Source organism: Telmatherina bonti (assembly GCF_933228915.1).
Source record: "Telmatherina bonti genome assembly, chromosome: 22".
Classification (NCBI taxonomy): Eukaryota; Metazoa; Chordata; class Actinopteri; order Atheriniformes; family Telmatherinidae; genus Telmatherina; species Telmatherina bonti.
This window is the reverse complement of record NC_136631.1, coordinates 12,280,903-12,305,377: the sequence shown is the minus strand read 5'-3', so window position 1 is coordinate 12,305,377 and position 24,475 is coordinate 12,280,903. Positions and strand designations below refer to the sequence as shown.

General features: G+C 37.5%; 3 protein-coding genes across 4 annotated transcripts; 2 read left to right on the top strand and 1 right to left on the bottom strand.

The window, feature by feature from the left end:
* The first annotated feature begins 6,828 nt into the window (after positions 1-6,828).
* Positions 6,829-13,441, top strand: syf2 (SYF2 pre-mRNA-splicing factor). Its single transcript, XM_079262505.1, has 7 exons — positions 6,829-6,867; positions 7,196-7,291; positions 7,462-7,587; positions 8,238-8,355; positions 11,428-11,518; positions 12,091-12,189; positions 13,061-13,441. Exons 1-7 carry the CDS (start codon positions 6,850-6,852, stop codon positions 13,224-13,226), a joined length of 714 nt encoding a protein of 237 aa, XP_079118631.1. The 5' UTR covers positions 6,829-6,849; the 3' UTR covers positions 13,227-13,441.
* A 1,630-nt stretch (positions 13,442-15,071) lies between these two features.
* Positions 15,072-18,181, bottom strand: rsrp1 (arginine/serine-rich protein 1). 2 transcript variants are annotated; one of them, XM_079262628.1, is made up of 5 exons: positions 17,985-18,181; positions 17,001-17,594; positions 16,723-16,898; positions 15,502-15,570; positions 15,072-15,411 (listed from the first exon to the last, which is right to left on the bottom strand). In XM_079262628.1, exons 2-5 carry the CDS (start codon positions 17,581-17,583, stop codon positions 15,268-15,270), a joined length of 972 nt encoding a protein of 323 aa, XP_079118754.1. In that variant the 5' UTR covers positions 17,584-17,594; positions 17,985-18,181; the 3' UTR covers positions 15,072-15,267. The 2 variants fall into 2 exon arrangements, 1 of the variants encoding a protein (XP_079118754.1); XR_013771789.1 differs by lacking the exon at positions 15,072-15,411 and having other exon boundaries at positions 15,533-16,069; positions 16,266-16,898.
* A 2,855-nt stretch (positions 18,182-21,036) lies between these two features.
* Positions 21,037-23,115, top strand: mgst3b (microsomal glutathione S-transferase 3b). The gene is made up of 4 exons (XM_079262459.1): positions 21,037-21,255; positions 21,377-21,499; positions 21,795-21,867; positions 22,447-23,115. The coding sequence occupies exons 1-4, from the start codon at positions 21,130-21,132 to the stop codon at positions 22,545-22,547; spliced, it is 423 nt and encodes a 140-aa protein (XP_079118585.1). The 5' UTR covers positions 21,037-21,129; the 3' UTR covers positions 22,548-23,115.
* Positions 23,116-24,475: the final 1,360 nt, after the last annotated feature.

Genomic DNA, 24,475 nt, shown 5'->3' with positions numbered 1-24,475 from the left:
CAAGAAAATGGCTCCCTCTTGTGTTAAAGGGGAGCAGTTTGAGAAAGCAGCTTCAGCCAAGGCTCGTCTTTGCTTCAGTAAATCCTCAGAATGAGCATCTTACAAACACTTCCCCTCCTACGGCTCCACTTGGCCCGGCTTACCGGAATCACTCAAACTTTTTCCTTTTTTTTTTATTGCTGTCCTCAGAGTTTATATTGTTGTTGCACTTTAATTTTGATCAGTAATTATGATCATAAAGTTTGTGGATCAGTCTGAGTTCCTTTGGATGACAACACAGGAGACATCTGTGCGCCCGCAATGTACGGGTCGGGGAGCTGTTCTCCCTGCGGTTGCTGCTAGTGGAAAACCCATAATGGCCTTTAATTGGAACTTTAATTGTGTGTGGTGGAGCAAAAGCATTGACTACAAAACTGGTGGTATCTGAGTGCCTGCATGCATCTTTTTTGTAAGTATATGTGTGTCACCAGATCTTCCCCCTATCTTGGCCTGTGAGCGGCTTCATTTGGATCCAAAGCGGCTGAAAACCATGTTAAACCATGTGCGTCACAATATGCATTATAATAGCATTATTTTGCCTTCAGGGAAAGATGGTAACTGATGAGTCCAGCACGGTATGAAGACACATACAGCAACGTTTGTGCTGATACAAAGGTGCGTTAAATGTTACGACTATCATCCAATAAGCTCCCTATTCACTCCATTCATGCATGCTTTTTGGTTTTACTGCATGTCTAGAGGCGCCAGAAGCTCTCAAATCAATGGAAAGCCTTCAATCGCTAATGAACGCTGATAATATGTTCTGAGGAAGGCCTCAAATAAACATTTGCATGATGACATATGACCCTGGGAGATTGCTTTCTTCCAATATGTATTGCTGGAGTAAGTATACACAGAAGTATCCCCTCTGAACAGTCTTACCAGAACCCTTTGGGCGATTTTAACAAAGTTGTTATAAAACATGGACACAGGAGAGGATGGGTGCAGGAGGAGTTAAGAATAATCCAACAGATCTAAATACATGTATCAAACACAAACATAGGGAAATAGCTTTAAAATGGGGGGGTTAGCAGGGAGGAGGAGTGGAGGAAAGATAAAACTGTAATGTTTTTTTCTTGTCATTATTATGCTGGCACCAGTTGGGACATTTGGGAAAGATGGAAAACAAGATGGCATCTTGTGTTCTGATCATGTCTACAGTGTCCTGGCCTCTGTTCGCAACACACACTGGCAGAGAGAGGCAGGAGCTTGTGGTTCCAGTCCAGTGACAGCAGCCTGTAGTCAGGGTGGCGACGCTTCAGGAGCAGCTCCTCGTATTGGAGAACCATGTTTGTGTTGGCCCTGAATTAATAACTTTTCATTTAGTGCGGAAATGACAGGAATAGTAATTAAGGAAATGGAATGATTTTATTGGCCATGATGTTTATATTAAGTTCCAGATGTGAAGCAGCTGCCTGCTCAGCTAGAGGCCCTGCCTCCACCCCCCCACCCCCCCCTCTCCCATGCGCTATCTGGAGGAAGTCTTATTAAAAGTGAGATAACAGCACGAGTCAAACGCATGCCTGTTTTCGAAAAACTCGAAATATTTCATTCATAGCATCTAGCAAAGTCAACTAAAATCACATCGTGTTTGATTAATGGGTGGCTGTTATAAAGAACCGGGAAGTCTGCTTCATATTTATAAATCTGCCACCAAAGTTTAATTTATTTGCAGATATATAACGTTACTCTATTTCAGGGCTGATTTGCTTGACTGGAAAAGTTAATATTGAAGAGTTGCTGTTCAGCATTTAGTGGGTGGCCCCAACATATGTGAGATCCATGTTGTGCTGCTCGAAAGTTTAGTTTCCTTGAAATGGAGATGACAGCATCACTGAGATCGGCCTGTCACGCATTTAGTCTGGATTTTCATTAAAAGCAAACATGAGTCGATTGTAGCTAATGAAGTTCTGTATAGGCTCAAGAGATCAGTTGTCAAATGCATGAATAAATATACTCTGTTTCCTTTGTCTACACTGTCAACACCCAGACTGAGACTGTTTTTGGGATATTTACGTTGGCTTTGCTGAAACTGCCCATGTCTGTTGTAAAGTGCGATCAAAGAGTGTAAATAAGACCCCATCCCAAATGAACTGTAACAGATGCAGCGTCAGGTGTAACGTTGTTGTGCTGAGATATGCGAGACATTTCTTAAACAGATTTATGCTGCATGGAAGCATATTTTACTCTTAAACCAGAATGTGCTTTCAGCTATAATGTTCCTATTCCAGATGTGAAACAGATGAGATTCAGTTTTTTTAACTGAGCCCTGATAAGTACGGCGGTCTCACTCCTTGAGTTCATGATTTCAAAAAAGGTTATCAAATTTCAATTAGACTTACCACAGAACAGTTTTTCCACTTTGCTTTACTGTGTTTTAAAATTAGCTTTGGCCCAGAGAAATGTTTCTTGGTTATGTTCACATATCAGTTCTTCTTTGCGTACTAGAGAAGTTACCTGCAGGTTTGGATGGCAGAGTGAACTGTTATCACTAACAAACATATCTGTATGTGTTCCTGATCAATTGCTATACAGCCTCTCTTTAAAGGAGGAAATCTAAGGGGCCAAGTATTCTGGGTAAATACAACAGATTGTCTGCTTTTCTCTTGTGTACAGAGATGTCTCCCAATTCCAATGATCTCCTCATGGTGTTACAACACAGTAAAAGATTGATGAACTGTTTTTTGGAGTAGCAACATGACTTAATAATGCAAGTTTATTTTTTATTTGTTTGTTTTGTCTTCTTTTTTGTGTATGTTGCAGAACTTCTGACCATCTGTACTTCTAAACTCTGCCTCTCAAAGATGCTCATTTTTTAAATGCTTAAAGGAGCACAAAGCAAAGTCATTTCACCACAAGGTTTGCCATTAAGCACTGCCTGTAGGCCTAAACAATGTGTGCCATGAGCACAACTCTCTCTACCTCTTTCTCCCACTTGCCTCATCTGCAAACAAATGTGCTTATCACCACTTTGTGGAACATATCGGAATAACTTATATTGTTTATATAGTTACTTAAAGGAGAAGAAGTGCTAGCTTCGAGTCAGACTGCAGCCCCTTTAGTTCTCAAAGTGCTCTCCAATTTGGAATTACAAGGCAAGTGTTATTCTGGTTCTGTTCCTTTCTTCTGGCAAGGTGAGGCAAGTTTATTTATACAGCATTTCATGTATAAGACAATTCAAGGTCCTTTACATACAACATTAAAAGCATTACAGATGGTTTAAAGAAAACCTAAGAAGCAGCAACATATAGTAAAAATCACAATAAAATCATAAATTAAATTAAAGTGATTAAAGCAAGATAAGTGAAACATTACTGTGTAGGTTTCATGTATAGGCGCATGAGAAAAGAAATGTGTTTAACCTGGATTTAAAATTGTCTGCATTTGGTAAAAATTTAATCTCCACTGGCTGTTTGTTCCACTTGTTTGCATCATAAAAGCTAAATGCTGCTTCTCCATGTTTAGTCTGGACTCTGGTCTGGACTATTTGACTTGAGTCTCTGGATCTTAGAGCTCTGCTTGGTTTATATTCTTTGAACATATCCCAGATGTATTCTGGACCTAAACTGTTCTGGTATTTGTAAACAATCAGCCGGGTTTTAAAATCTATCCTGTGACTGTCTGGAAGCCAATCTGTCAACACTCCAAGGTTTTGGTCTGTGGTTTTGAGTGCCAGAGTCTCCGGGTGTTTACCAATGCTGACCCTCTTTGCTACCAAACATAATAATCTCAGTTTTGTCTTTGTTTAATGGGAGAAAATTCTCTTTCATCCAGATGTTTATTTGCTTCAAACAGGACTGCAGTCGTCTGGTGACAAAGACACATAAAGGCACATATCATCTGCATAACTGTGAAAATTGATGTTAAAGTTCTGTATTATTTGACCCAAAGGGAGCATATAGAAGTTAAACAGAAGAGGTCCAATGACTGACCCCTGAGGAACTCCACAGGTCATGGCGACTCAGATTCCCAGCTTCCGATTGTAACAAAATAACTCTGCCCTTTTAATAGAACCTGAACCAGTTAAGGACTGCTTCAGGAAGACCAACCCAGTTTTCCAGCCTGTGCAACAGGATTTTGTGATCTACAGTGTCAAATGTAGGGCTGGAATCCAGCAGGAATGATACCTGACCAGAATCAGCATTGTAACTCGAAGGGGTTGGGAGCTGCAAGAGGAGGTGTCGATTCACATGAAAGTATAACCAGGCCGTCTAGTAAACACCGGCCTGGAGATCAATATGTGTGACATCATGCTTTACTCTAGATGACATCACACCTTTAGTTCTTCATATAGCAATTTTTTTTTTAAGTTCTTCTATTCAGAAACAAGCATTTTCCATTAACTGTCCCTTTAATCACGTTACTACCTGCTGCTGATTAAAATCATCAGCTGCACCATGTTCCTATAGATGTGTTGCTCTCATCAAATCATAATAATATATTTATCATGAAAGTTAAATGTTTCACTTCCATCATTCAGTCTTGGAGATTGTTCATTATGACTTTATGTCGTTTAAATTTTGCATCACATTTAATTTGCCAGTGGGGATTTAAAACAGAGATAATAGATTCGTTTTGATTTGAGGGGTGGTGCTTTAAAGCAGCTCCACCAATAATCGGGATTTTGTTTATGTTGAACTTCGAAAAAAAGCATGAACCGACTCTTGTCCTGTTCCTGTTGTGCAGGTGTTATATTCTCCTGACTGGCTCTTAAACCACTGGCACTCTTTGATCTTTGAATGTGCATTAAATATTGCTTTAATTTAGTATGTTATAAAATATCGTACTTGGTGTTTGTATATCCTGAACATCAAAGCTGACATCACCATTGCAGTCGCAAATCCCAGTCAGGGGAAAATTCCAGGAGTTATTGGTGGATAAATGAGTAGGTATCAAAGGTCATGCTCAGTGGTTGTTGATTAATTAATTATTGGATATTGATTTCTTTAATAAAACCTGTTACTTTGTTCATGAGTCTATTCCGATTACTGGATAGGTTTCTGCCATCGGAATGTCAGCTTCAAAGCATGATGTCTTTCTGTTCTCAATGGACAAAGAGCACAAAATGTTCAAACTTTTAGGAAAGTGCCTGAGCACTCTCAGAGGGAAGTTAGCATAAAAATCCTTGAGATGAGTAATGACACGGGGAAAAAAATGACCAGTTATTGTACAAAAAGTGCAAAAAATATTTACAAGACATAATGTAAACTCACATGCTTGTTCTCTATTTTTGTCTGGAGATTTAAAAGTCATAAGCACTACTTAGAGTTACACTAAGAGTTGTCCTCGCTGGGATTATGATTAAGAACTGAGGAAATTCTCTTTTTTTTGCTGCTGGCCACTTTTCCAGTTCTGTATTTGAGAGTAATTCATTATGAAGATGCTTTTCTTTTTGCATGGTAAGAGTAAAGCCATACCCATTACTGTACCAAGGGATGTTTTGCTCTGTTGTGATGTGCTGTCATCTGGTTTCCAGTGAAAATGCATCACTCCATTAACATTGCCTGTGATCTAGAGGATGCTTTAATCTAAGACTATAAACTTCACTTAATTACATCCTCCAAAAGAGCTCTATTAGTATAATACAATCAAACAGGGAGCACATCAATTTTGGCAAGTCAAACATGCTCAGAAGGCTCTTAAAAGTGTTTACTTTCGTCTTGATCAGATCATAGAATCATATTTGGAAGTCCCGTGTTCCAAGGCCTTGATTGATTCTCATGTGTTTCTGGGTAAAAATAAATGAGTCTGTAAAACATGTAGGATTCAGTTTTTTGCAGCAAAACCTACCGTAACAATTGAGTTTGGGAGAGTCCAAACAGACTCTCTGTGTGGTACACTGATGACTTTATGCTTGACCTTTCATGCCTCTCACTTCATAACCCCCGGTTATATTTACAATTACTGTCTGTGTGTTTCATGCAAGTTTCCAATACAGTCCAGCAGGACTTTTCAATGAATTTATACTTCAAAAGGATGCAATATGGACTGGTTTAAAATTATACACAGAGACATTTTACAAAACACAAGATGTCCGGTAATTACTTTAGCTATGGTACTGTGATAAAATGAGCTAAATTGCACACAACTGAAGAAGAATTACAGCAAATAATTATGAATACTTGTAATAACACGACAGTCTTTACGCTGTTTTAATGATTGATCATTGACCTGATAAGACAGATGTGCAGTTATCAGACTAAATCTTTTCAAAGAAGTAAGGTTGGATTCTGAATATTTATCTTAGAGGATGAGTGTTTATAGGAGGTTTGGTTAAAGACCAGCAAAGAAGAGAGAAAACAAAAGTAAAATGCATCCATCAAATTTTAACATTTTATCAAAGGTTTATCAATATCCATATGAGAAAGTAATAATCCAGGGTGGCAAATGTTTAAATCACAATCACGCAGATTTAAAAAAAAAAAAAAAAAAAAAAAAAAAAAACTTTTTGTTTGAATTTATTAATTATTTGGTAATATTTCCCAAATGGTCTTGTTATATACAAGAATGCACATAAACATCAGTAAAGTGGATAGTCTTCTTTTCTTCAGTGCTTATGACACTGAAGAAAAGTGTCATAAGCATATATATATATATATATATATATATATATATATATATATATATATATATATATATATATATATATATATATATATACATATATATACATATACAGATAGATAGATGGATAGATAGATATTTGGGGAGGGGGTTTTATTGCTTTTTTTGTCCTCATGTTGACACGTTTAACAACATCCGGTATAAATTACGTACTTCCGGTCTTCATCCTCAACTTACAGAACAAAAATGGCGACCCGTAGCGAGGTTGGTTTTTTTTTTTGTTGTTGTTGTTTTACCTGAATTGAACAGGACATTCACACAATAGATAATCATTTATTTGATACACTTATTTACAGTAAGGCTATTTTTTTCTGTCAGAATTTTTGGTCGTAGTTTTCCCCTTGTTTTTAACGAGTGTTATTACGTTAAGCTAACACCTGTTAGCATGTTTGCCAACAAACGTCACGTCTGTCGGGTTTTTTAAAATACCTCCTGGCCGAAGTTTAACACATTTGGCCATAAAACATCACATTTCCATGCCTATTTTCCCTTAAACTATCACGATTTTATTTTATTTTTTTATTTTTTTTAGGAGAGTGCTACGACTGAAGAGGAACCATCTGAAAGTTTGGGTGCCCAGAAGAGAGAAGAGAGACTTCGTAAGTTTCGAGAGCTACATTTCAAACGGGTCAGTCTTTTCTTTATAATCGTCAAACACTTGTTTTACTCCATCAGTACATTACCGGAGGTGTTTCCTTTCTGATTCAACAAATGGTGGTTTCTAATCCATTCATGCTGTTTCGAACATTTTAGACTTATGCTAGCTTGTTACCACTGTTGTGTTCAATTTCTTTGTAGAATGAAGCACGTAAATTAAATCATCAGGAGGTTGTGGAAGAGGACAAGAGACTGAAACTACCTGCTAATTGGGAGGCTAAAAAGTCCAGATTGGAGTGGGAGATTGCTGAAAATGAAAAGAAAAAGGTATTTAAGATTTTAAGTCTGCCTTTGTGGCAATAAACTCTGTCTTTGGAATAAAAATGTAAAACATACAGGACTCAGGGTTGATCAGCCAGATGCTCTAATGTTTAGTTCACTGGATCCTCACAGAACATGTTTTTGGTGATTCTGTAATAATGAAGAAAATCACTGATGACATTTTTGAACAGTGGCATTCAGCTGCTACTTGGAAATGGAAGTTTACTTTATTTCATCAATATCTGAATGGATTCTTTTTTTTTTCTTTTTTTTTAAATTTTTTTTTTAAGTTATTTTAAAAAATGATACTATATCAATTGATATTTGCTATATGACATTTTAATAGTAATTATAATACAAATATATTTAATAATTTTAATAGTGTTAAGTGTGGGAAAGTAAATTATCTAAGTAGGTGACTGAATCTTAGAAATTGGGTCGCTTTAATTTATAGTAATTGCATCAACTGCCGTCTTACTGCATTTCTTGTACAGGAATTTTTTTTATTTTTATGCCAAAATTAGACTGATTACTCAGTGTCACACTGATATGTCTGAAGGAGTGTGATGGACCATAATCTAAACATCTTTGGCAAAAAGTTCCTACATAATCTGTGTATTCCTGCATTTGTGTTAAATGAAAAATGTGCATTTTAGGAATGTGCCTCCCGCGGTGAGGACTATAACAGAGTGAAACTGCTGGAAATCACTGCTGATGATGCAGATCGATGGGAAAGGAAGAAAAAGAAGAAGAATCCCGACACAGGATTTGCAGGTTTGTGGCTCCACCAAAACCAGTGGGTTTGTTTTGTTTTGGGGTTTTTTTTATTAGGATGTTAAACTAAAAGCTGGTTTATACTCTCTCAGCATCTGCATCAGGACCACATAGCTAATGCAGAAGGAGTACGTGTTTTTACTCAAGCAGATTTCGATAGAGCTGGTATCAGCTGGTAAACTCCACAAAGTGAAGTTTTTTTGATGGTACATTTCAGTTCTGGCAAGTAAATCCAGTTTTAAAACAACTGGTGACTAGTAGCATTCATTCAGCCATAGACTTTCAGCAACAAGACCCAAACATCCTGAAGTACGTCACACTTTGACCAGTAACAAGGAAGTACTTGCATTTGCGTAGCTGGGGTGCACGTCAGGTCCAAAGAGGTGCGTGTTGAGCCTCGGCGGACCTACGCAGAGCCTTTGGCTGTCACGGCGTAACAGACCTGAGGCAGACGCCATGCGAGTATAAGCTGGTTTTAATGAGTCTTTGGCAACTGAATATGTTGGCATGTCTGAACGAGCACCCAGCTACTTAATTTCTCTAACAAATCATGACAACAGTCTTATCAAACGAAGCACGTTTATCTACCTGTTACATTTATCTATTACTGTTAGCACAGCACATGTCTGAACTACATGCATTGACAGACTGTTCCGACTATATAGGGTTGTTTTAACGGTTTCTTTTCCTCGTAGAACTATTTATTTGTTGCGTTTAACTCTTTAGTTTAAAAGCAGAGTTTAAAAGCAGTCCAGAGATGTGCCAGATCTCTGGTATGCAGAGTTTTTGTGACAAAAAGGAGACATTATAATATCATTTTAATATGCGAGTTTGTGGGTTCATGTTGAGTTCTTTTGCCAATAGTGTGAGAGGAATGCAGCTTTTCTCTGAATTAATTAAACACCTTACAAACCAATCAGAAATTCATTTGGGCCTTTTGGTTTGATTGAGAGATCCAGGTGCAACCCAGACCAATGTTAGATGGCACATCTGATACAGCAGCGACGCTGAAGAGTAGCTGTAAACATAAGTTGCAGTATGACAGTTTTGTTGATCGGATAGAGGACAAGCTAGTGTGCTCACTTGTGTGTGTGTGTGTGTGTGTGTGTGTGTGTTCACATCAGTGTGTTTGTCCATCATGATGGTAAGAATTGTGACCATGTACAGTCAGAAATAACATGCTGTCATTTCAATAGGATAAAAATCAGGCCATTTAGCTTTTAAACACGGCATGGATGAAGAAACGTTCAGAGACATCAGACTGACATTGGCTTGTGACTGAAGTTGGCTTGTGATTTACACAAGGGGAGATTTCACTGCTTTTTTTTTTAGGGGACTTTGACTCATTAGTTCAGGTCCTGCTGAAAAACTGCAAGGTTAAGATATTTATATCTACATTGAAAGCATGTAGATTATTTTAACTCACAACTTTATATTTGTGAAAGTTTTGATCTTTTTACGGAAATGCATATGAGGCATTTAAACAAAAGAAAAAAGAGAAGAAAAAAAACCAGTTCAGCCTTGGGATACCATAGTATTTTTTCTTTACCCTGACAAAAAGGTTTGCTAGATTTTTTTTTTTAAAATGTAATTATGATCAATTAAACCATGAAAGCATGCCATTGCTTTAACAAGTAGATATTCTTGCCTTTAATTAATTTAGTCTCCTGCGTCTGAACAAATGGTTTGATCTTTTCTGGGGTTTTTTTTGGTTTGTGCAATGATCTTACTCAGCCATATTATCCTGGATCTTATGTTTGTCAGACTGTCTCGCTTCAGAGTTTCTCTGGTCTCAGCCTCATAAATCCTTTGGTTTTTTTTTCCTCCTTTTTTTTTTCCTTTTGCCTCATTTTTGTCTCAGCAGCTCCGTGTCTGAATGGAGTTCAGTTTCTTGGACAGTTTTGTCAAAGTTTGTGGTTTGATCAGGGGAAATTTTCTGTGATGTTGAAAGAACAGAAAAGACAGGAAAAATATCCCACGGAGTGTTTTCTGAAACTTGGCAAGTTTTTTTAAGTTCACAACACACAAAACATATTCTAACCTAAGTCCTATAGAAACATACAGTAAAACCATTTAAGTTTTCACACCAGCTTTCATCAGGCTTGAAAGGTAGAAGTCTGCATACATCAGACACACATAAATGTTTTATCCAGTCATAAATGGTTACGTCACAAAAACCCAGCATGAACTCAATCTTAGCAACTCACTTGTCAGTGAGACGAACCCCAAGGATGCCATCTTTTTATCATACAAGTCACCAGCCACATGTTCAATTTAACAATTATTCACTGTGAGTCACTTCAGTTTGAAGTGCAGACTACAGACGGCAGTCTCATTTAGCTTCAGCTGATAGCGATCTAATCTGATTCAACATTTCTTTGTCAGTGAAAGATTTTTCACATCTAACATCGTTACTAAACATTGTTTAATTCACTGATGTGGACGTCAATTAATGATTGTAGCCACTTTGGAATCCTTTTGTAAGAGTTTATAGTCGAATGAGGAAATAACCTTCAAGCAAACTGTGTTTAGATCAAACGGTTTTATTTTTGGCACTTCTGTCACACCACAGACCCTCAGTCTGTTCATTTAGTAAATAAATAGTAATTTAATACAGTTTACTGTTGAGAAAATGGAGTACTTTTGAGTTTTTTTCTTTTTACTGTGATGTGATTGAGAAGTTTCCTGTTTTGTTTGTTGCACAGAGAACATTTGGTAGTAGGGAGAAAACTGCCTCAGTCCTGTGTGGCAGCAGAATAAAGATCAATACTTTCTCCACGTAAGAGTGTTGATGCCAGTCGTTTATACGGCTCCTAATTGAATCTGCTGATAAAAGGCGTGCTGTGTCTACTGAATATGGTTGCCATCTGTTGCACCAAACCCTCCCCTGAATTAAAGAGAAAATGATCACCAGAGGGGCTTCAAGAGAGGACGGGAGGAGAGCTGCCGCTTCAGCCCTCCGTAACCAGCCGCAGGTTGTGTTGCTGAGCCTCGTGTCTGCTTGCTGTTTGTTCCACTAATTATTATTCCCACTTCTCCCCCCTCTGTTTCAAACACACAATGATGAAACAGGTTATGCTGAGGCCCAATTCCGACAGTACCAGAGACTCACAAAGCAAATACGACCAGACTTGGAAAGCTACGAGAAGCTAAGAGAGGAAAGGTGAGTTTAGCTTCTTTCTACTTCTCAAAATAAAAAGAAATGTCTTCTGGCATTGTAAAAGCTTTTGGAGTTCTCCAAACGGGCCCGTAAACATGATCCATAAGGACATTCTGGCTTTTAAAGCTATCAACTGTGAAATTTCAAGTCAAGTAAAATAAATTGCAACCATTAACTTGCTGTTATCATCCCAGATCATACCTCACGTGTTCAGAAAGCCTTTTCTTACATGTTCGCTCACAGATCCTAATTATTCTCTGGTTTTGTATTGACGTACTTGCATAATCCAGAAATAATTTAAAGATTTAAAGCCATAAATGCATAGAGCAACCATGCTAAGGTCAAGAATTTAGTGCCCAGAGGGTTTTGAGGTTTTTTTTTTTTTCACTCTTTAAAAGCTGCCACATGCAGAAGCGCAAAAGATGCACCATCACAATGTGCCCCAAAGCCACATCATCTTCTCTAATTGGGATGACCATAATCACAATGGTGGAATAGAGAAGGCACTTTAAGTATGTTAAAATGGTGATTATCTTAAGTTATGTATTTCTAATTCTTTTGCTGGTGTTCCACAGTGGTGAAGATTTCTACCCCACGTCCAACAGCCTAATACACGGCACCCATGTTCCCACAAAGGAGGGCATAGACCGCATGGTGGAGGATGTTGAGAAACAGTAAGTCCCACTGAGCAGAGATTACAAAAAGACAAGGGCTATCTTTCAGCGACCTCGGTTAATTTGGTCTGGCCTCAATCTGAACATAAAGAACCTTCCTATCCCAGTCTACTATTTAACCCACTTCTGAGTGATTCGTTTTTTAATACGGAAATCTCTAATCTTTAATTACTGAGCAATTCTATATTTGAGACAGTCTCGGGCCTGTGTTACAGATGCAACTGTAGGGTGATAGATAGATAGATAGATATTTCAGACAAAATACCACAATTTAATCAACAGGTTTAAAAAAGTAGCAATTATTATAGAGTCCAAAAAGGAGCAGGATGAAGCAATGCTTATGTATTCCTGCCCCCCTTTACAATTATAATATTTTCTTCCTTCCAGGTGTTTAAATTATCCCTTAAATAGACAGGTTTTTTTTGGGTTTTTTTATGGAAAAGAAATAACTAAATGCAAAAAAAGTAAAATATAGACATGTACACATACACATCTGCATATATACATGTATACACATATACTTATGCCCATACACTCACAGGCACAAAGCAATGACATATTTATCTTTATAAGTGATCATATACATCTCTATATATTTATATATTAGACAAGGATTCAGTTGCCAGGGTATGATGTGCAACAATGCTTTGAAGACACGGTACATAAAGAGTAATAGCCTGCAATTTGACTGTATTTTCCTCTGAGCACATGTGTGTTAGGGTTTCCATTGCCACTCACTCTCCTTGCCAAATTTAAAAACATACCACCAAATTATTGCCTGTAGCCAATTATTGTTATTGGATATGATGTGCACAGTGGCTGTACTGGTTTATGAAATCCTTCATGAGTTGTTTTCATTTGTCATTGTCAGGATTGAGAAGCGGGCCAAGTACAGCCGACGCAGGGCGTACAACGACGACGCAGACATCGACTACATTAATGAGAGGAATGCCAAGTTCAACAAGAAGGCGGAGCGTTTCTACGGCAAATACACAGCGGAAATCAAACAGAATTTGGAGAGAGGGACCGCTGTCTAGTCGGTCTCATCCACTCAGTGGTTCACTGCTTCGTAGGTGCATAATTATTTTGTTGCTCCATTACAAAACATGCAGTGTTTTATATCATGCTGTGGTTATTTTGAGCAAATATCTCTAAGATATGACATGTTTAATGTTCTTTAGTATTGTGGTAAAAGTTAAAACTGTTATTCCTATCCTTATTTCTCAATAAATCGCTTCCAATTATCCAGCTATCCTGCATATTCCTTGTTTTTTTTTTCTTGAAGTTTACTGTGTGTGGTCTCATGATGAAGACATTTTGAGCCTGAGAATGTACTACCATTAACTAACATCAAACCTCTGGGCATGATCAGCAGAGGATGTCAGCCAAAAGAATGTTTTAGTGTAGGTGCACACGGTGATAAAGATCATCACTGGAGTAATTCAATTTATTTATCACCTCCATCTCGGTACTAACTTGCCTGGGGCTGTGACATTAGCAGGAAAGCCTTGTGACTGCAGCAGAGACGCGCAAACAGGTTCCCATGCAAGCCTTTCCTTTGTAATCGCATAAAGCAGTGGCACTGCACCCTCTGCAGGACAGAAGATTCTGGATTTTCTCACCATCATATAAAACATATTGCATGATTTTATTTAGGTGGTTTGATCTCGGTGAACCCTGCAGGGTAAATTTATGAGATACCATGATGAATGTTTATGGTTTTCAGAGGCCTTTGATATCTGACACGAGTCTGAAGGAGTGTATTATATGTTCGGGTACTTTGAGTGTCAGACTAACCTGGGGATATAAACTGAATAACACCATAGATTTAATCCTAGTCTGGCACGTCTGACTCAAATACTAAAGTATTGCTGGTTAAAAACTTCAAACACGTTAACTGCATACAAGTGCCAATGATTCAATTTTAGACTAACAAAACCCTGAATTTTTTTGTTTATAAGCAGTTAAAGCAGATACTTTTGTGCTTTTTATTTGCATCAATTAAATGTAACTTAAGCACAAGTGAGAGACTTAAGAGTTGCCTCACACAATCTTCCATCTGAGTAATTACAGTTTCAGGTCAGGTTACAGAAGGAGACCGACAGTCTGGTAGTCAGGCGCTCCAACAGAGATTTAACTTATTACGGATTCAAACATTCATCTGAATGATTTATATTTTCACTTTATTGGTTACCTTCCAGCAATAATTCAATTGTAATTTGAAGATGTCAAGATATTAAAGTATTAAAGTCACAAAAGCTTCAGGGTTAGTTGCAAAGCAGCCAGAACAGTGAGAAATTATCGTGTTTGTGTTTGACAGATGTGTGTACTGGTAGTCATGATAATCTTGGGCCTGTTCCAGAAAAGAGGTTCAGCTAAAGGGAGTCTAAAAAGACACTTCAGGTTAACTTAGTTATCAGAGCCAGGGCAGCTGTTCTGATTTACTGACTTGGGTAGTTATGACTAACTTAACCCTTCCAACACAAAACACATCCAGCAGTAGCTCACTAATGGATTGATTCATCATGGCAACCTTTATTTTACTAATTGGAGCAAAGGTTTTATTGAAGCATCTGAGGAAAACAGAAACTGCTTTTCTGCCACTCGCACACTCCAGCCATGATAGACTGATCATATCTGAGGAAACACTCACATGTGGCGACAGTAGAAATTACATGGTGGTAATGAACAAACCTGTCCCTGAGAGACACCGACTCGCCTTTGTTTGCATTTTAAATTTATAGTTTAGTATCTTTGTTCAAGTTGGATAAACTTTAGTTGACCAGAAGACTTGGTTCAGATTGCACTCACTACTGTTAACAGGTTTTTAATGACTTCCTCTGAAGCCTGGAGGAGGAAGAACCAATACAGATCAGTTTATTGGGAAATCACTTTATTAAACACAATAAATAAAACACGATACACAAAAGGGAAAAAAAATAACCCCACCTGGAAGAATTCTTCATTCCTTCCCAAATCTTTTAACATCTGAAAGAAAACGACCATGGAATCATGATATGTACAAAATATTTACATTATCTACACTGTCCATATATACTGTCACACAGATGTGACGGTTTATGTGCGTTTGCGTGCACTGGAGGACTGGGCTGAACCGATTGGAATCCAATGGCCATAGGGCTTCCTGCTTTCATAGCTGTCCACTCTGGGAGTTACCTTAGCACAAGATGGACCTGCCACTGTTGGTTTGGCTACAGAATTCTAGGTAGGAGATAAGAAAGCATGTTAAGTTTCACTGAAATTTAGTGTTAATTATAAGCATTTAATATGATAATGGTGTAAATGACTTACATTAACACTGAAAGCAATTCTTCCTCTTGGAGACATCTTCGGGCTGGACTCAGGCTCCTCCTCAGTGTCCTAATTCAAGAAGACAAAAAGAAGTCAATTATAAGTGGAAAAACAGATTACTTCGACTGACTTGAAGTTCATAGATCCATGTACATGGATTTCAAGTATTACTGATACTAAACATTTCTAAATGCATTAAGACAGGTTCACACTGCAGCCTTCATGCAGCCCTCCCCCCTAACAGTTAAATACTTTAAGGACACACCTTGAAAATAAAACAAAAGCTGTAAAATCTCTAAACATCTGAAGTACATTTAAAAAAAATAAAAATAAAATAAAAAAAATAAAATAAAAAATGTCTTCTCTGTCTACAGATGTAGAATGCCGACGACACAGGCTCCCCAGCCCCTTTAGCACACCTCGTCTGTACCAACTTATCTTTGGCATATGGAGTGGAGTTCTTCAGATTTTAGTTCTCTTGACAGGAATTGTCACTATAACGCAGTCCACACGCCTGCACTCCATCAGCGAGTGGAGAACTCTGCTAAATAACAATATCCCATTTCATCTGCAAGCATACATACATTTGTAATGTCAAAATTCCAGTAGTCTATATAAACAGTCTGAAGTTTGTGCATCAATGTATCTATGTGTGAATTTAGCAAACATATGGGATGTGTACTGCAAGGTTATGTATGAAAATCTGTATTTGCTTAACCCCTAACTTGTTACATATTAAGACATTACAAGAGTCATTAGATAACCTTTCACGCAAACAAATTTTGTTGTCACCCAAGTCACATGACAGCCCTTTAATCCCAGGTGCCGATGAGTGAAGGAGACCACTGTCATGTTATCTATGAAGACAGGAATAAATACAGAGAGCATGTGTATTCCCTCAAGGGTCCAAGGGTTACCACAAGACAGGAAATTCAACAGAACAGACCAAACTGGAAAAACAGACAACTGAAGAGTTGCTTTCAACTTTGATAAATTTGCTTTGACAAATCAAGGATTTCAGGAACTATGCATTTAAATAGACTAGAGGAAAAATAATCCACTTTGCATCAGGAAAAAAAGATGGCATGTCCATCGATGCCACCAGGGTTTATATCTGATGCAAAAGGTGACAAACTACTCTTCAGTGTTAACTTAAAAATGATCACCTCATCTCCTTTGTTCCCATGTTCCTCTGACAGGTAACACTCTCAAGACACTCACCTGTGACATTGTCTTTTCAGAGCCATGTCTCACCCTAAACATTGGCTCTGGTGACAACCGCCTTGAATCCTTCTGCTCCGACAAGATTGGCTTCACACTTTCAGGAAGTTCCAACTTCTCCACCCCCAGGATCTTCATAGCGTTGGCTTTAGCAGCTTCAAGGAGTTGCCTCTTTTCTGAAGAACATACAGATAAGAGTTTTATGAATTGCTTTAATGGTGAATGCAGAGACTTAACGTTTAATTTTTTTTTAAAAACCACAAAAAACATTGACTTACCATGCACACTCAAACTAACAGTGCGCCCAGGAGATCTGGATCTTGACCTGCCCCTGGAAGTTCTGGAAGGGGATCGGGAGAATCTGCACCGGAGATAGCTCATGGGTCTCCTGTACCTACTCCAGCGGCCAGAAGACCTAGAACGGGACCTGGAGCGAGACCTGTAATATCTGCTGTGACGGGTGTACCTGTCCCGCGAGACAGATCGGCTGTAGGAGCGAGAATGAGCCCTGAAGCGGCGTGGTGGTGAGCGATGGTGGCCCCGAGTGTATCTGCGATGATCACCACAGCCACAGCGGGAGGATCGTCTGTGGCAACGAGGGCGAGAGCGGGATCTGGACCGAGAAGAGGACGTGCTGCTGGATGATGAGTAGGAGGATGAAGAGGATGAAGATCTGTGACGTCCGCTGCGGCCTCCACGACCCCTGCGATAGCCTGAGGATCGGCTGCTGCTGGCGCTGCTACTGGTCGATCGGGATCGAGAGCGCGCAGAGCTGGGACTTTTCTGGTCGAAGATCACGTTGAGACCGTCGCTCTGACGAGCCATGGCCATCTCAGAGTGCGAGTCTGATCGTTTGGCCATTGTTCAAATGACTAAAATTAAAACAAAAAAATGGTTTGATCAGAAAGAAATACAATTAGAAAACAACAGAAAAGAAAAAAGAGGGAGGGGTGGGGGTGAGACGTTGCATAACTACCATCACTCTGCCGCCCCCTAACCGCGCTGCAAGAGCAAAGCAACGTTGCGTAACCGCTGGTTCGAGAAATTTCTAGTGACGTAACCAAAAGCAATGTTGCTAATGCGAAGCTAACACATAGAAAACCTCTTTAAAATAATGATAGAATCTATGTCTGTAAATTAAACGAAATATTACGTAAGATAAATCACGCATACAAAATCTCAAACTTTTACAAAAAAAAACAAAAAAAACAACCTTTTGTGTAGATTTATACATTGGTAAAATGCTGGGTAATTGTGCTTACCAGATCAACCGCAGCGTCAAACTCCTGAAAATGTAGACAAATACGACAACAAATAAGGAAAACTCCTACGAAATATATGTATAACAAGACGATAATTTGCTAATACAACCAAGAACTAGCGAAAATAGTTGGTTTTTAAACCAATAATTTAGAGAAGAAAGATTGCGTCTTTCCCGCGATGTTGACCTCTCCGTCGTCGTCTCTGGAATAATCGTTAGACTGCGGCAGCAACGGCTTTTAAGAAGCCTCTGGAAATTTCCATTCCTGGGCGGTTCACAACGATCCTGCTCTTTTGACCATGTGCTTCGAGTTGGTAGAACGAAAACAATTAACTTCTTTCTGTGGTAACTAGTTTATGTTGAAATCTCCCCACATGTGTTCTTTACGTATGATTATCATGTAACTTCGTATTTAAGTAATAAGTTCACGTTAGTTGAGGGGTAACGATTAATTAAGAAAGGCGTTCAGTTTTAGTGTTTGCTCAGAAGAACACATTCGGTCAGAACGGCCCTTAAAGACGCAGAGAAGCAGTTGAGTATGGTTTTGTTTGAAAAAAAAAACATACTCGTCTTTTTTTAAACCGATACGTTAATTTGGTGTATTTGTAAATTTAGTCAAAGCTTTTGATCATTTTTGTCTGTTTGTACTAAATTCGTATTTATAATGGAAGTCATGAGCGAACTGCAGGTTTCCTTATGCATGCTGTATGTTTCCCACAATGTGCCAGGATCGTATGACAATAAGAGATGTTTTAATCATGTAAATACCATGTCATTTTTAATAGTAATAACATTTTCTCTGATTTTGAGTTGCATAACAACTTGCGCATGCGCCCATGTTTTCTTCCCCTGGTATATGTACCCTTAATTTTTACTATTTAAAATAACGAATTTGTGTTGGCAGTTTACACCTTGCCCTTCGACAACAGTTGAAAATCAGATTTACAGCTAACACTAAAACATTTGCAGTAATGTTAATTCGTGTTTACTGTCCCTCTTAAATAATATATAAATAAATAAAAACGCTGTAATTAACATAGCACAGTTAGTTTCAGTTCAGCTCAGCCCTATAACGACGTTAAAACATGCTATAAATGCAGCCCTCAATAAATACTTTTAGTATATTTTCAAACTCTTAAAGGTTTCAGTCATTAGTATTAATCAGACTTGCTTTTAGTTCACGAGACTCCCAGGGCTGAGTGTCAAAAGAAAATTATTTACATAAGAAAGTATTTATTGTTGATTTAGACACTGTCTGGCAATAATTATTATCTGTTATCCTGTATGATAAAAGTCAGATTGTGTAATTCTGTGGGATCTGTGCCCTGTGTCAGTGATGACAGTGTCATTACAGGCCTATCTAAAAAATCAATCAGACAACTGCAGCTCATTCAGAACTGTTATCCTCACTAAGACCGAGAAAGTGGACAACATCAGTCCAGTTCGGAGGTCTTTACACTGGCTGCCTGTCTATCAGAGGACAGACTTTAAAGTTGTGCTAGTGGTTTATGAAGCTCTGAATGGTTAGGGACCAAAGTACATCAGTGACGATTTAACCCAGTATAAACACACCAGACCCCTCAGATCATATGGATCTGGTTTTTTATCAGTTCTCCCAGTGTCAGAACCAGAAATGGAGTACCTGCCTTCAGCTTATATGCCTCAAACTGAACAAAATATTGAACAACCACCCAGAAAGCCTCAGATCAGCTGAAACACTCAGTTTATTTAGATCCAGGTTAAAGGCCCACCTTTTCTCTGCTGCATTTAAATACTTTTTATTTAAAAGTCCAAATCTGCACTGTTTCTTTTGGGCTTGAATTTTTTTTCACATGATCATAGTTTTTTTAAATAGTTTTTTAAATCCTTTTTTAAAAAAAAAAAAAATTAAATGATGCTTATTATTATTATTATTATTATTATTATTATTATTATATGCACAAGCAAACACCATCACATATAAATTTGGTTTTTGTTCAACGAAATTTAAAGTTTGCACTCCATTTTAAGACAGCTTATTTGTTGTCCTCTTGTGAAAAATCAACCATGCAAAAGTTACAAGTTGCACATAATGATGCTATGAGATTAATCTTAAGAGTTTCCGGAGGTGAAAGTGCAAGTCAGATGTTTGTCACTGCAGGAATGAGCACACATTGTCGTTTTTCTTGATTTCAATTAGGAAAAAACAATACAATAGCCAGACCATCATTCTGCTGCAATAATGCCCTAGGAGACAAGTAAAATCAATGAAAACAATAAAAATGACAAAAATTTTCTTATGAATTATTTTGTCTGTTTGAAAAAAAAGGACTTTTTGTTAAAAAAAAAAATCTATTTTAAAATTGTGAAGCAAAAAAATCCCGATTTCCGATTTTCCTATTTGATTTTCCCACCCCTAATAATTGTAGCTCTCTCAAGTCCTTGTGAGAGTTGATCCCGGTACTTATCCAGACTTAGGATGCACTGGTTGAAATGTATTTATGTTTGCTGATTGTGATGATTTTTTATGAGTTTATGTGTATGTGTCTTCTTTGTCTTCTGTGTGTTCTTTTATGGACTTGAGTCTGTTTTGATGAAATTTATTATTATTATTATTTATTATCTATTTTTTTCATGTCTACATAAAGCACTTCGAATCACTCTGTTGTTGAATTGTGACATAAAAATAAACTTGCCTTGCCTTGTGAGGGTGTATATTTAATTATTCCTAGATTAAAAGTTGGACATTTTGGTGGCATTGTCCTTTATTATTCTTATTCTTATTCTTATTCTTATTCTTATTGTTGTTGTTGTTGTTGTTGTTGTTGTTATTATTATTATTATTTTATTTTTTTTCTAATGTTTTCATGTCTGCGTAAAGCACTTTGAATCACCCTGTTGTTGAATTGTGATATAAAAATAAACTTGCCTTATGAACGTGTATATTTAATCATTCCTAAATTAAAAATTGGACATTTTGGCGGCATTATCCTTTATTCGTAATCTCGCGCATGACAGGAAATCTCGCGATGTTTTATGCAACATGCGCTGTTTACCTTTCTGCTTCCTGTATCTTGGCTTATAAAACAGTTTGCTGCCTGTTGCAAACTATCCGGCTCTGCAAACCCTGAAACGCGCGTGTTGGACGAACATTATATCGATCTAAGATGGATACTCTTACAATGTTACCGTCCAACTTCGGATATGCCATATTTATTTACCTCTACAGCTGGATTATGCTGGGTTATTTAGCAGTCAAGGTTGGAGGCGCAAGGAAGAAATACGACGTGAAGGTAGTGGAAATTTGAATTTTAGTTGGAAATAATTTGATTTTTTTTTTTTTTTTATCTTGAATGCTCTCATATAATTTTCGTTAAAAAAATATATGATCATAATTCTAATTTATTTTCCTAGTACCCTACGATGTACAGCGACAAGGAGCCAGTGTTCAACTGCATCCAGAGAGCCCACCAGAACACCCTGGAGGTGTATTCTCAGTGGCTCGTTTTCCAAACCATTGCAGCTCTTGTTTATCCGGTAGGTGTTTGTCTGTTTGTTTACCAAACTTAAGCACACATATATAGTAGTAGTCTGTGCAGCGCTGTAAGTAATCAGAATCATTGGTCCACAAATATTTTCAGTTCGTAGTCTTAGGGTTGGGGGCAGGGAAGCCACTCCTCGTGATCTTTGGCATGAATTCACCAGATAGCAGAGACAAGTTTAGGAGGAGGAGGAGGGGAGGGGGGACGACGACGACGACTGTGTCATCGTGAGTAAGCCCACTTTCAACAAAATGTGGATTCTAATGCATGCTGTGTGTTTTCATAACCAGTTATCTGCATCAGTGTTGGGAGCTATTTGGGTGACCAGCAGGTTTTCCTATGCTTGGGGCTACTACACAGGAGGTAAGACTAACTTATGAATGCACAAGACCTTCATAGAGAAACGCCTAAAATAAACCTGTTCATGTAGAATGCAAACCAAATTAAGCTTTTCATACCACGAATAAAGTCCTTTAGCTTTTTATTTTACTCTGCATTGAAATTAATGTTAATGTTAATTAGACTCCTCAATTACCCTTGCATGTAAAACAATCAGTCATATTGTATGAGATTTCAGTTTTATTTGTAAGAGATGTCTCACAACTTCTGCAAAATACTTCTTGTATTTCTCCTCTATACATGTGAAGTCTGCTCTGAGGTTTTTACAGAAGTCAGAGTTCAGTGCTTGCTTGAACATTTTTATTGCTCCACACCCAGTTTTGTTTTATTATTTATGTTTGATATCATGTGAGGGAAAAGTTATCAAAGTAAAAAGCCATAAATTAAAGGTTTTGTACTTCTGCGAGTCTGCAAACCTTAATGCACGATGCTATAGTGTATCAAAATCCTAACTGTTACCTTAGTTTGTGTTGCTCATGCTAAGTTGCAGTTATTCCTGTCATTTAATTCTGCTTTGGTTTATTTTGTCTTGATTAATTCCAGATCCAGCCAAGAGGATGAAAGGGGCTTATGGATACATTGGCTATTTTGGAGTCATCTTTCTGTCCATATCTGTAGCTTTGCAGCTGCTTGGAGTCTTTTAAGATGGCTGTCAACTTGCATTCGTCCATCTGTCTGCAGAGTTTATTGCCTCATATTGGAAAGCATGACACTTTGAAATGTATTAATAGCAAGGTCCATACAGTTTATTGTTATTCCAACATAATATATGGTCCAGTAATTTTGAAATTCCAGCCCATGTATAATTTTTACATGTACTTAGCCATATGTCTATTGATTATCATAAATGAGATTAATTGATGCTGTAGTTTTCAGTGCATTCTTTGTATACTCTGAGTTTAGCGCTTCACAGTTTGCTTGCTGAAAAGGCAGGCTGCTACAGACTTGCAGAATCCATGTGAGTTCTGCTTGATATGTCAACCACAAATATTCCATCAGTACTGACAAATGGCATAAAGAAAATTTACTCCGTTGCAACAAAAAAATGTCAACGACTGGAAGATATTTGAGATGAAAGCATAAACTTTGAGAAAATGAAAAGTCCTTTATTAACTTCTTTAAAAATAAAAAATAAAAAAAAATCACAGATTAAAACATTCATTCATCTCTACTTCTTTGCCAAAGATAACAAACGGTTAAATTTCTAATAAACCTGTGTACAATGATGGAGATAAAATCAGTCTCTTCTTTTGTCTTTCATCCCTTTCAAGTGGCTTTTTATGATATAGCAGTTTTACTCAGATTGTCCTTGGTTACTGTCCACTAAAGTTTGGTAAATAAATGCTAAAGAATGTCTACAAAAAGACACTTTATTTCTATCAGTACTTGTAATTTGAAATGATTACTGAAGATCCATTTGCACTGCATTTTACAGCTGACCTTTTGAGATTGAACATTTAAGCTTCAAAACAGCAAGATACCCTGGCTATTGCATATTGAAATGGCAACTTGAGTACATACATAATGCAAAGTGCAGGTTTGACATGTTAAAGGATGTGTTAAGTATATCAAACACTATATAGCAAGCTTGTTTTAAATGGAGAAATATTCTTTAGTTCATTTTTTTTTTACCGCTTATTCCAATTAAGGGTCTCGAGGAAGCTGGAATCTATCCCAGCAATCAATGGGCGAGAGGCAGGGTACACGCTGGACAGGTCACCAGTCCATTACAACATGCAGAATATCCATTTTCATTTTATTTCAGACATATCAGTCAATGTAAGAAATAATAAAACAAATCTTTATAAAAGCTTATAACAATCTGTAGGGACAGACACTTCTGTCACTGTGTTTTTGCTCAGTCAAGACCATTATACATTTTTTTTAATCGATTAATCAACACATGGATTTAAATTCCTCAAAGCATAAAAAAGTAGGAACAATATTTGATACAAGCATATGGCTTGCACCATCTTAGAAGTAAAAACAGTACCCTGAACGTTTCATGAAATGCAATCTGAAGCATTTTTATTTAAGCCTTGCTATGACTGCACAATAAATTAGCAATATAAGAGTGCAGCATGCACTAAAACAGGCTATTTTCACATAATATGTATGCATAAAATTTACATGCTGGCATGTTTGTGCACTGCATACAGTATACAGCACTGCCAATGGACATCATCATCACATTCTGTAAATTTCTGCTTACATGACCTACATATTTGCTCACCTCTTTTAACTCCTGGTTTGATAAGTAAAATGAAGGAAATTTAACGTTCTTGTCCTCCTTGTTTCTAATAATCATGAAAACATTGTTTTCAGAATTATATATGATGTCATACTGCACACCATAAACTTTCCCAGACTTCAAGCGGTTGCTTCAGACCAGCACTGTAGGCAGACAGAATGACCAAATCGTCTGCAAACATCAGATGATCAATAAAGCAAAATCTCCTCATTTAGTTTTACATTCATTTTATTTACTAGAGATCATTCATGTACATATTACAAAGTACATGTATATGCCACCTTGACAAACCCCATTGCTATTTTGTTGACCCCATTTTTT

Excerpts from the sequence above, each read along its gene's own strand:
- syf2 (XM_079262505.1), top strand. Across the intron at positions 7,292-7,461 it reads GAGAGCTACATTTCAAACGG|AATGAAGCACGTAAATTAAA; the intron begins GTCAGTCTTTTC and ends ATTTCTTTGTAG. Across the intron at positions 12,190-13,060 it reads GTGGAGGATGTTGAGAAACA|GATTGAGAAGCGGGCCAAGT; the intron begins GTAAGTCCCACT and ends TGTCATTGTCAG.
- mgst3b (XM_079262459.1), top strand. The coding sequence starts at position 21,130 with ATGGATACTCTTACAATGTTACCGTCCAACTTCGGATATGCCATATTT. Across the intron at positions 21,256-21,376 it reads GGAAGAAATACGACGTGAAG|TACCCTACGATGTACAGCGA; the intron begins GTAGTGGAAATT and ends TTATTTTCCTAG. Across the intron at positions 21,868-22,446 it reads TTGGGGCTACTACACAGGAG|ATCCAGCCAAGAGGATGAAA; the intron begins GTAAGACTAACT and ends GATTAATTCCAG.
- rsrp1 (XM_079262628.1), bottom strand. The coding sequence starts at position 17,583 with ATGGCCAAACGATCAGACTCGCACTCTGAGATGGCCATGGCTCGTCAG. Across the intron at positions 16,899-17,000 it reads TGTTAGTTTGAGTGTGCATG|AAAAGAGGCAACTCCTTGAA; the intron begins GTAAGTCAATGT and ends TATGTTCTTCAG. Across the intron at positions 15,571-16,722 it reads CTGAAAAGACAATGTCACAG|GACACTGAGGAGGAGCCTGA; the intron begins GTGAGTGTCTTG and ends TTCTTGAATTAG.